This window comes from Rhea pennata, chromosome 13, assembly GCF_028389875.1.
Source record: "Rhea pennata isolate bPtePen1 chromosome 13, bPtePen1.pri, whole genome shotgun sequence".
In the NCBI taxonomy this organism is placed as follows: domain Eukaryota; kingdom Metazoa; phylum Chordata; class Aves; order Rheiformes; family Rheidae; genus Rhea; species Rhea pennata.
In genome coordinates, this window is record NC_084675.1 from 12,531,604 (window position 1) to 12,544,182 (window position 12,579).

At 33.7% G+C, this 12,579-nt stretch overlaps 1 protein-coding gene across 1 annotated transcript; it reads right to left on the bottom strand.

Annotated features, from left to right (window-relative positions):
- Positions 1-214: 214 nt before the first annotated feature.
- Positions 215-12,094, bottom strand: SLC7A9 (solute carrier family 7 member 9). The gene is made up of 12 exons (XM_062586528.1): positions 11,990-12,094; positions 10,671-10,818; positions 9,253-9,495; positions 8,467-8,592; positions 7,994-8,093; positions 6,061-6,105; positions 5,653-5,776; positions 3,797-3,900; positions 2,917-3,013; positions 2,057-2,206; positions 1,256-1,430; positions 215-279 (listed from the first exon to the last, which is right to left on the bottom strand). The coding sequence occupies exons 1-12, from the start codon at positions 12,092-12,094 to the stop codon at positions 215-217; spliced, it is 1,482 nt and encodes a 493-aa protein (XP_062442512.1).
- Positions 12,095-12,579: the final 485 nt, after the last annotated feature.

Here is a 12,579-nt window from a genome sequence, read left to right on the forward strand (position 1 = left end):
ATATTAGCATAAAAACAGCACTGCCATCCACAGTAATCTGGTTTATAAATCTTTTATTCTCATATCTTCAGCATATTTCAAATACTAAATACTGTTGCAAAAATAGCATCCACCAAGATGAACATACCAATTCAGAAAGTATTAATGTGTGCCAAACTAAATGGAAACTACTTTAACCAGTATAGTACTTAACAAACCAGTGAAATAAAATATTTTATTCAGTAACTTTCTCTGCTGGAACAACTTCCAAAAGCATCTGAAGGTGCATAGTAATGGACTCTGAAAAGAAGAAGTAATTGTTAGAGGCTTTATCAAAGAACCTTATTGCCATTCAATTTTACACTGCTTTGCTAAATGATAAAATTAACCTGTAAGTAGTTACTTTCCTTTTCTGTATTGATGTCTCAAAACTTTTTTTTCATAAGATGGGGGGAGGGGAGGTCAGGTAAAAATAATATTGAGATCCAAGTTATGAAATCTCAGGGTTTTTTATTTTGATCTCAATAGACTAAACTGCTTCAGATTTGAATGCATAGTTTGTAAAAACTAGGGGTCACAGGGAAAAGACAGATAACAAACAATTGTTAATGTCAGTAAAACTGCTAATTCTGTCAATTTTGTCCAGCAGTTCCACTTTCCCCTTTAGCAATATCTATATCCTGTTACATACGTCCTGCCTAAGAAAATAACAAAAAGTTTCTTGTGAGGCTACACAAAATTGTTTTATAAATAGTCAAATTTTAGCATTGTTCTTGCTTCTTCAACTTCACTGAACAGCACTGTGATCAGTTTTGCTCTTAATGCTGTTAATGTTCTCTATTAAACTGCAAAACTGGTAACTTGAGCTGACAGCAGACTACCTTGTGGCATAAAATAGCTATGATCTTTACTTAATGGTTGGAACAACTTTCTAAAATCAGAATTGAAAGACTTACTCCAGAATTAAAATAGTACTATTCATTAAGTTCACTTTCTTTGTGCCACTACAGTAATGTATTACTTTTCAAAGCCTTTTGTAAATCAAATTGCTTTTCTTTAAATCAGCTGTAACTGTGTTTTCACGGGGCAAAAGTAAAATATAATTTTTACTAAAGCTCGCTATGTATACCTTGTGCTATCAGTCTGGAAAATTGCCTTCTTCCCTTTCCCCCGTGCAATTTGGGTGAGATGGACCATATACTGAGCTTTGTAAGGACTATTATGTGTAGTTTAGCAGTGTTCTATTGAATTTTGGGGCTATTTGTAGTGTACTTACTTGATATTTTTTGAGCCCAGTGGAATTTAAAATGAACAAAAAGTACGTAAAATATAAGTCCACTGAGTATAAATAAGACACAGTATAAATATGCCAATTCAGGTGCAGTGATGATTGGTGCCAATACCAGTAAAATGGAGACAAACATCACTATGATCGGAATGACAAAAGGTATCTGTAAGATACAAAACATAAAAATTCTTAGCAAATTCAACTATTTTTTTGTAAGTGTTGTGTATGAAAGACTCAATAACTTTAGAAAGCTGTTGTCATTACCTTATGATGTGGGTTTTTTCCCTTTAAAAATTTCTGGAATTAGATGAGGCAGGTGGAAAAAGTAGCAAGAATATGGATAGGAAAAACTCTTACCCTAAATCATTGACCAAGATCACTTTGCTGATGTTCCAAATTGCAGTGTAACAGTTCTCATACAATTTAATGAATCCAGGACTGACTCCAGGGCAGTGAACCTTGGGTTCTGATACTTTGTCAGTGTTAGTCCTCTGAGTGCAGTTTCCCAGACCTGAAAATCTGCACCGAAATTTCTGCCCATGGTCTATGCAAGTAAAAAGCACTGCTGTCTGGGCCTTCCCCAGCCATCATGAACTTACATGGATGTTCTAGTGCAAAACTTGTTCAAAGAACAAAACCCCAAATAAATGGTTAGGTTTCCTTTTTTCCTTTGTTTATTTCTTACTAATTCTGAAGGTACAAAGGAAGGCATTTGCCTTGTATCTAAACTGCTGGATGACTGCACGTTTATGAAAGTAGAGGAAAAAACATGTCAAATGTTGAACTTACCCTGATTGGTCTCCTGAGTTCTCTTTTTGTAAACCTCATAACAATGAGTGCAAGTACAGTTAAGCCATAAAATATCCAGACTGCAAAACTAAAATAGTTTATGAGCGTATCTATGTCACCAGGGATAATATAAATAATAGCAACGGCCCCCTAAAACAAAAAGAAGAATTAGTATAGCTGTTGTAAGAGAGTTGAACTTCACTGATGTGTAGGTACGGTATATGTTTACAATGTTCCAGAACATGATCTGTGGGTGGATTTCATTTATGCGTTAGTATGGGTGTATGCTTACAGTGCTCTAGAATGTCATCTGTGTGTACTTCAACTTTTGGATGTGTGTGAATTGTAGCAGTTTTAAAGATAGTACCTATATCCTGCTAACATGACTTCTTTCTTTCTTTCTTTTTTTTTTTTTTTTTTTTTTTTTTGTCAAGAGACTTAAAATTGTGTTCATTAAAAGTACTAATGCTCTGTTGATCTATTTTGTTGTTGACTGCCTAGCTGCTGATCATAAGTGTATGTGTGCAATTCTTTTAAGTTATTACGGGTGGAGAGAGCAAATAAAATTTGAATTTTCCAGAAATTAAGTTATCTTGTCTTACCTTGAAGATAAACAGGTAAGATAAAACAGATAAAAAAAATCTGTAGTTATCTTTTTTTTTTACTATTATTATTATTTTTTCCTAATATGTATTTTGCAACTTTTTCTGTTCAGGTAGTCATATACAGATCATAATCCTGCAGATAAGTGAAGAGTTTTATGTCAAGGCTATGGGTAAGAAGCTTTGAAAAGCGTGTGTCACTTCAGATTTTTTTTTTTTTTTTTTTGATATTTTTCTGTACTTAGAATGCATACTTACAGAAAATATGATAGCAGGTGCTGGTGTTAAACGCTTAACACTAATGTAAGACAGCACCTTTAGCATGTGCCCTTCACGGCCTGCTACATAAACAAGTCTGACAAAACAAAAACAAGGCAATCTAGTTAGTGTGGTAAGTTTAGGTGCCATTACTTAAAAAAAAATAAAATAAAAAAAAAACTTGACTACCACTACTTTTCAGATTTGTATTACAATTGACTAGAATTTGTCTTGTGTACATTGGGCCTGCTTTGGAATGCAGTGGGATTTAAGGAATAGCATAGGAATGAGTTTGAAACTGGTTCTGTTTTTAGAGTCACTATTTTGTATGTTTCAGTTGACTGAAAATATTTTGGAAAAATGTTAGCTCCTCTTTTAATTAAATATTTCATTTTTAATTTGTTTCATATCAAAAAGCTACCTCAACAATCTTATATCAAAAATTGATCTTTAGGATACTTCAAAATAGTAGATGGGAATGTTGAACAGTTGATAAAAAGGAAGAGCTTCTCTTTCCAGTTCTAATCTTGACCATTGGTAATATAGTCATGTTCTTATTCTTAAAATCTTGCTGCTTCTACTTCTTGATAGTTTTAAAACTCAGCCAGGAAAAAAAGACCTGTGCAGCACACCTGCTTTGAGTTAAGAATCAGAGACCTTATTTTCTAACTCTTTTCAAACTTGCATAGCCACTGCTTCTTTTTGAAGGATAAAACCTATGGCTAGATTTGCAAGTTCTTTTTAATTAGGTTTTGATCAGAAGAATGTATATATGTATATGCGTGTGTGTAAATGTAGACATATATAGAGAAATATATGTATAAAATTTTCACCAGTTTAAAAAAAAAAAAAAAAAAAAGTCCTTGGAATGGGAGCTTACCTGCCTGTAGTAAAACAGGTTCCATTGGCAGATCCAATTGTAGAAAAGGCGACAAAGAGAGGAACTATCCAAGAGGCTGGATAAAGGACTCTATCCCCAAATGTCTGGGATGTGGGATTAAAATGAGTCATTTTGATTACTGTTTGGCCTGTTCAGTAATATTGGAAATTCTTAAAAAAGAATACATAAATATATATATTTTTATCATTAAATCTATAGACGTTTTGTGTTTTGTTATCCAAAAATACTTTGCCAAATGAACACCTGAGTTAATTCATGCAACACTCTAGAGAAAAGTGGAATATTGTTTCTTGGTGATTAAGATGCAGTGCGTGTTGAAAACATTAGGAGACAGACGTATCCTAATTCTGATAGATTTTATCAAAGACACCTACTTTGGGGATGTTTTTATAAATCAAAACAAAAGATAACTGCAGCAGAGCCAGCCATATGCAAGCTGATTTCAACCTACAAAGAAGGAATAACGGGCTGTGCTTTGTACATTCACTGATAACAAAACCTAAACTTGCTGAAGTCTTTCACTGCATGTTTTTGTTTTTACCTATGCCACCATATGTTGGCTATTGTTATTGCAGGATGGGTTAGATATAATGTAGGTACATTTATCTGTTATAAATGAATCTTGTTGAAAAGCTTTTTGGCAGGTGGTTTTGGGGGTTTCTGGTAGGGAGTTGTTAACTTTTTATAAAAGGCAAGCATTAGAAGTTCAGAGTTTTCATAAGCGTAACATGAACAGTATGATTTATTTATCCAGTACTAGGACACTAATCAGCCCTGAGCAAGAAAGCTACTTTTTGATGTATTAGACCTCTGTATACAATCTATTTGCTCTACTACCTTTATACTACTCAGTGGCAGTTCTGATGTTTTCTTGTTAATTCGGTCTGATCACTTTAGCACTAGCTAGTGTATGCTGTTTAGAGAGCATATGTTTATTGGTACACTGAAGAGGAGTGGCAGAAATACAGCAAAATTCTGCAATTTAAGAACATGAAAAATACAATCTTGCTTTTAAGTACTTCTGTATTAGCTCACCTCTCTTGTCTTACACCACATTCTGCATGTGCTAGGTACTATTTCCTTTTCCCTAAAACTGCATAAGGACAAATACTGGCAGTTGGTTAATATATCCCATAAAATTGGTACATGACCTGTCAACTGTGGTTTATAGACAGGTGTCCCACTAGCGTCAAAGTATTGAGTGGAACTGAAGGGACAAATGCTGATGATACTAAGATTTTTAGAGTTCTATGTAGTGTTCAATGCATTTCTTCTGTAATACTGTCTTGCAGCAATGTAAGAAGGCTATTTCTTTGTTGAGAAAAAAAAAAGCAAGAATAAGGAGAAGTTAATTATGGACTGCTTGCTGTTATCTCCAGATCTACTGTCACTTTGCATGTCCTTGTTCCTAATAAATACAGGAAACACTGAAAAGAATGAAGCAGCAGTCAAATGTTACTTCCTTCTGTCATTTCAGTGCTTATGCAAAACAGTCATCCTCTGAGCTATGGTGTTTACAAAATGTTAAATGGAGATTCCATTGCTCTCACTTGCCCCCCTCCCCCTTTTTTTTTTCCTTGGGATGCGATAGAACTGTTTTTTAAAGTAAGCCTTACGGGAATAAATTTCAGGTTAAGAAATAACAATAAATAATGGAAGGATAAATCAAGGTAACAGTGAGGACTGAAATTAGTTATATTTTAAGGAAATTATATTTTAAGAAAGAATTACCTTTATTTGTTTTACTTGTGTGCTACTGCTGAAGATACTTCAGTGCTCACAGCCTGCACTGTAATCATCATTAGATGCTTTTTTACAAAAGGAAAATGACTTACCACAGCAACTGCCTGGGACTGCAGGAGTTCTGTTGAAGTCATTACGGTGAAATATGAAACATTTATCAAAACGTAACAAACTGTAACCAAGGGGATCCCAATAATTATAGATAGTGGTAGATTTCTGAAGAATGCAAAAGTAATACAGTATCAGCATTGCTATAGCACTGGTAGCTTTATGGTAGTAAACTGTGGGCTCTTACTTTCTTTCCCCAATATACACTTTAGATATATTTACTTTTTTATTATTATTATTATTGCAGTTCCATGAAAATCAAGATGAAGAAGAAATTCACTAGCATATGAAACCCAGAAGAGGTACTAATAGCTCTTTTCTCAACTAGTGTGGAGAAAATATTAAATGCTTGACTTTGTCATTAGAAGTACTGCCTTCCTAGGTATTCTTACCTGTAAGGATTTTTAAGTTCTTCTGTGATGTAATTAAGTTGATTCCTGGAAGGAAAAAAAAAGCATATCATGTTACTAGCAGTCAGATGTTGAAATACTAACATATTTTAAGGTCAGGTGTTATTTCTGGTATTGTTACTTTTTCAATTCTTAAAAAAAAAAAAAAAAAAAAAAAAAGGGGGAGGGGGCGGCAGCGAGGGCTCTAAATGATAAAATGGCAGGGCAGAAACTATCTCTAGAAGTCAAGAAGCTAGCCTCTTGACTTACAACACTTTTCCCTCTGCATTTGTAATTCAAAGTTTAGACATATCTTTTTTGAAGTCTAAGGTATTGAAATAAGATTGTCTTGGTTCTTGGATCAGTAATCCAGAATAACAAAAAAAAAATCTGTCAGACTTTTAGCTGAAATTCATAAGGTTGCCTTTAAACTTTGCAGTGCTTGAGTCTTCAAAAGAAAAGCACTAGCATACCCATTGCAAGAACTCAAGCAAGTCAGCTAACACTTCATAGTAGCTCTGTAAGTTATATTGTCTACCAAACTTGTATAAAAACCTCTTGATTTACACCTGTCAGAATTATAAATTTCAAGTACTGTCTTTTGCTAGATCATGGTAGACCAGATTGAAAGTTTTTTCACTCTTTCACTTCCTGAAATGTGGATATTAGGTATTTACTGTTCAACAGGCTAGTTTCCAAATTTCAGTCCTGATAAATATTTAAATCATTATTCAGGCATCACCTCTTCTACACTGCCAAAAATCTAGATAAATGTCTGAACAGTAGATGTAAAATGCCTGACTTGAGGTACTCAAGGTTAGAAAGAGAACCTGAAAGAATAATTGGTTTAAAATCAGTTCTAAGCATGTAAGTGAGGCTTGTTTAATGATAAGTTAAAACTTACTTCCTTTTGGAATACATATCTCTTTGAAAGTTTTCAAAGTTTGAACACTAAAAATAGCTTTAATGCATCAGGAATTATTGAATAAAATGTGAACTTGCCTTTTGCAAAGTGCCTTAAGCAAAGACAGACCATACTAAAACCTTAATCTCACTAATAGGTTTGTGCCAACAGAACCCTAGTGCAGGTGACATTCACTTTGGTTTCAGGTTCTGAAATGCGTAAAGTATTTTCTGGAGTTTAGCGAAGATAAGTTATATATTCCTGTCAGCAAATAATAAGCTTAGTATTATGAAAATAATACCCTGAAAGCATGCTTCTTAGTGTCCTATTATATAGAGAATGTAAATGTTTTATGTATAAAATAAATGCTTTTGTATTTGTGATTATTTTTACATGTAAATATTTACTTTGAACTAAGGCCATAGAAAATAATGGATAAATGGATGTGGGGATTTAATGGAAGGCTTCTTGGGGAAGGTGACTCCAGTCTTTTTTGTATTACTATCAAATGAAAGTGAACAAAAAAAAGATACAAAAAATTGAACTATATGGACAGACTAACATGAAATGTATTTTTATATGTTCTCCTGTGTTGATCGAATATCACAAATCAAACATCAATACATAGTTCACAAACTAGAATTTGTATAACATGTAGAGGCTCCAGGAACACTGTTTCTCATAATGTGCATAAAATTAAACTTTGTTTTATATTTATCTCATTCCCACAGAATCTAAGTATCCTCAGCAGCAAATCAGCAGCCCTTTTAGGAGCTAATGTGTTTTTTTTTTTTTTTTTTTTTTCCCTAATAAACAATAATTTGAGGATCTGCGTGTGTTTTGTGTGTTTGTTTTGTTTTGTTTAAGGAAGTAGTGTTCTTTTTTCCAGGATTCATTAAGGGATTGCCAATAACAAGTCGATGTTCATTTTTTTTTCAGATCTTCAGTACATCTTTTAAGTACTACAGGGAGAGACCAAGCCAGTTAAGGACTGTTAAAGTGTAACTGATAACACTTGTAAAGATACCTTACCATCCATCGTATGCCCAGAGTCCATTATAAAATGCCAGACTGATAGAACTAAGGGAAATTTTACTGTCCTTGAAAGAATCTTTAAAATTCTCAGTTTTTCCTGCAAGTAAAACAGACTAGTTATTGATTGATGTTGAAATTAATTGCTCTTTTCCCCACTAGCTGAAAAAATATTCCAACATCAATTGCATTTTTATGAACTGATTTAGTGTTGAATCCTGCTGCATGTGCACATATGCATGTCTGTACACACACAGAGAGAATGCTTTGTAACTTAAATTGTGTTTCATTCTCTTCCTGAGAACTGAATGCCCTTGGTAAAAGAAAATACAATGGTTCTATTACTAAATCCAGTACTAAAACACAGATAAATAAAGAACATTATTGTTAGGTCATTCCCGTCAGTGAAAGATTTAAAAATGATCACAGCAGAAACTAAAATAACTGTTGCAACTTAATGTGTATTTAATTACCTTGTGCAAGAAGAACAATTCCACTTACAATAATGATTGTGACAATGATCATTTTAGCAGCTGTGAGAAAATTCTGGAGATAGCTTCCTAGCTTCACGCTCAGTGAATTCACTGTTGTAATTACCACTAGAAGAAATAAATTCATATTTCTCACATTGTTTGTCATAATTTAAGCAAAAGTTGCATTTTAAAACCTTTTTTCTTATTTACTACATTCTTTTCTCTGCTTGTCAATATTAGTTTTATAATATATTATTCTTACAATTTTTTAATGTCCTGTGTTTTGAGGACTTCAAAAAATAGCGAGGAAAAGTCTTTCAGAAAAAGATAGGCATATTTTGAAAATACCTTTAGCAAAAAAAAGAAAGAAAAAGAAAATTGCCATTTTTTTTAATAAATACAAAAATTACTGAAATAACATCTCCACTTTTGCAATTTTTCTTTTCTACTAGAGGTAAGCATTCATTATGTGTCTGTATTATTCTTAGTAAAGCTAAATACAGCTTATAATACTAGATATACTAAGTAAATCTATACTTTTTATATGTTGCTGAAATAGCTGTTATGGGGAAGACTCACTGTATTGTGTTTTTAAGTTTTCTGTCCCTTTCAGTGTAACGTTGCTTCCTGATGTCATTGTAATCATTAATGCACAGAAGTCCTACTTTACTGAAAAACATCTGCTGATGGGGATAAACCAAAATTGCTGTACAGTTAGAAAGCTTGTCCCTTTTTTTTTTTTCTTTTTCTTTTTTTTTAAAAAAAAAAAAAAGGTGTAAATCTTACCAATGGCTGCTGCTGCAAGACATTTGATGACAACTTCAGGTGGATCACAGCCTGGATAAAAAGGAGCTGATACATATTCCGCAAAGCTGAGACAAATGATTGCAAAAGAACTGGGTTTTGTGACGAGTAAGCTTATCCAAGAAAACAGGTATGCTGGAATTGGGCCAAATGCCTCCATAAGGTAAGGATATTCTCCCCCTGATTTTGTGATCATTGTGCCAAGCTCAGCAAAACAAAGTGCACCTGAACAACAAGAAATGCACTTATTACTGTTATAGTTTAATAGAAGTGTATAAATTAAACTACTTTGAACAGCTTTTTTATAGATTACACAAAGTTAAGGAACTGAATATACATAATGCTGTGTTTCATGACATTTTTCAGCGTTACTGTATATGCTAAATGAAATTTTAGAGTTGTGATAAATAGTTGTGTGAGTTTGGGGAAAAATACACCAAAACTATTAAGTTACAGTCCAGAATTTATTATTGTTTGTGTTTAATTTAAGACGTTAGCAAATGAAGTGCATACCCTGCAGGTTTGTCTGTTTGGAAGTGCATACAAATAAATGAAATATTTAAGGGGTAGTTACTTCTAGCACCTCTTTTTCTAATTATGTGCTCTATATATTGTGTTATGTTGTAAATGCTGTACAATGAATTCATTTTTAAATGTATCAGAATTCAGTTTTGAAGTGAAGGCGAATTTTTCTCACACGATTTTTTAAAAAAGATTTTAAAATAACATAAGATAGCTTAAGCTACAGTTCCCTATTAAACTTTTGCAAAGAAACATCCAAATGACACCTACTCTGGGTGACCTAACACTTGGAAGTGTACGGGGCTGCACAATAATCAGAGTAAAATATCTATTAAGGTCTGCTTTAAAGTGCAGTGATGTTTTGAAATTTATTACTGTAGCTGGCATTTTGTCAAAGTGTTATGTAGCTGACACAATGCATTAAGAACTTTGTGTTATTTGTTGAAGTACTTTAAGAAGCTATTTAGCACTAATTTTTCAGATGAAAGATTGAGTTGTACTTGAAAAGATTTATGCAATTACATAGGTAGAAAAGCAGCAGAAGTCTAGCCCACTGCCAGTGGACTTCACCTATTATTTTGCCGTTGATTTAAGTAGAAATACATCGTTTATTATGGTTAAGGGATGGAGTAAGCAAAACTAATACCTGTTTTCCAAATCAAATGCAAATGTGCTTTAGAGTTTTAAAGTTGAATTGACTTTTATAAAGAGCATTATGTGTGTTAAACTTTTGCCTATATGTTGCACTTATCAGGGTATGATGGTTTTGGGTTCTAGGTGCCATTACGTAATATGTGAAATGAGAATGGTATATAAAAATGGTAAAAACAAAGATTCAATCAAAGATTCGAAGTCTTTTGTTGATTTGTTTTGTTTACCTAATGTTGCAAGAATTCCACAGGTTGCCCAGATGATTAAACAAGGACCCACAGCTTCAACATTGGCAAGTACTGATTTTGGAGAAACAAAGATACCTGAACCAATAATTGTACCAACAATCATACAGATTCCACTGATCAGGCCCACCTTTAAATAAAAGGAGACATACTGGTAATTTGTAATAATTTAATAATTATTTTCAGTTTAATACAATGTGAGTAGTTGTCATTACTCTTTCAGCTTTTCACATACAGCTTTACTGAGTAATATAATCAACTGTGTGAAACTAGTCTGTCTTGGGTTTTTTGTGTTTTTCTTTTCTTTTTTTTTCTTCCAAGATACCTATTCTGTGGCATAATCTCCCTATTTCTCAAAGCACAATTACTTGGATTTTGCCTGCCTGAATGTTTAGTTTTATAAAATTATCCTTTGGATTATGGGGGATCTCAAATCTAAGTTTGTACAGTTGAAAATCTCCTTCCTACTTTTTGACTAGAATCTAACAATCTTTATTAAGCACTTGTGAATTTTTGAATTTTAGGAATTTCACATATTTGCTTTCTTGGATGGAGTATATAATCTTTCTTTCTTATCAGTTCCTCTTCTTGCTTCAGGTATTTTTATGTAGGAATTACGCTGGTGCTGATAAGTGGTGAATGTATCTTGTTTTCCTCCTGACTTTGGGGTGACCTGAGTGACATGGAACTACTGAAACTTTCAGGCATCTCCTGCTAAATATGCAATGATGTAGGATACTTGGATTTTCTTGTTACGGATAGTCTAATAATTTAATATTTTGCCAGTCTCTGTAAAGTATAAATTTGTGTTTAAAGGGGGCATCATTCTTTTTTCCAAAATGTTTTCTGTAATTTGGAGCATTGCCCTTTGTATTTCTGTACCAGATGTATGAATATCTAGTGCTGCCTAGTGGATATTTTATGGAGCAGTGAGCTGAAGACCACAGTTCAGCCTCTGAGAAGTATAAGTTGTAAGAAATGATAGCATTTTTTCCATTTGACCAAATTTGAAGTTATTGGATACAAAGATAATTCAAAGACTTTAAATATATATATATATATATAAAGGAAACATTATATATATATATCAGAGCTGCTTAACTAGTAGTAAGTAGTTCCCTAATGTGAGAACCAACCGCAGTGTCATGATGATACATTAGTGCTAAATGGGACACAACTGCAATTTTTGTAAGATGATACATGTGCACAGGTATGCCCCTACTGCCCCCCTCAGCCAGCCCCATGCATGCACATGTACTGGGGGGGAAGGAAAGAGGGAAGGGGAGGGGGGAAAGCCTTGCCTCTTTCTGTAGGTTTGTAGTTTGGTGTTCATCACTCTGGATGGATTGACTGTCCTCTTCTCTGTTCTCCTTGCCTTTTCTTTTCCTCAAGTTTTCTTCACCCATTTGGGTAATTTGTTGAAATCTCTAAGGAAATGGAAACAAATTTTCAGCTTATTTTGTTGGTGTTTTTGGAGTTTTGCTGATTATAGAAGGCCCATAATGGACAGCATAGTGAAGTATTACCAGAAAGTTGAAAACTAAATTGCAGAGCACTTACACCTAACCTACTTACTTGGAGTTTAATTTGATGAGGAGGTACAACTCCTTTACTTCTTCTATCAGACTTAAGTGTAGATATTCCTGACACACACCTAGTAGTGATTTGCTGTATCTGAGTGTCAGGTTGCCTGCATTGCAGAAAAAGTCATTGGAACCAGCTAGGCTTGTCTAGCCGGGCTGCCTTTGAATCCCACAGGGGTGGGGGCAGGCAGATTTAATTTTTCTCTCAGAAGCTAGTTTGTTTTCTTAACCAGGAGACATCTTGTCTGATCTTGCTTAAAATAGGCGTCATCTAAATTCTTTGGAGATGCAAGTATCTGTTAGACGAA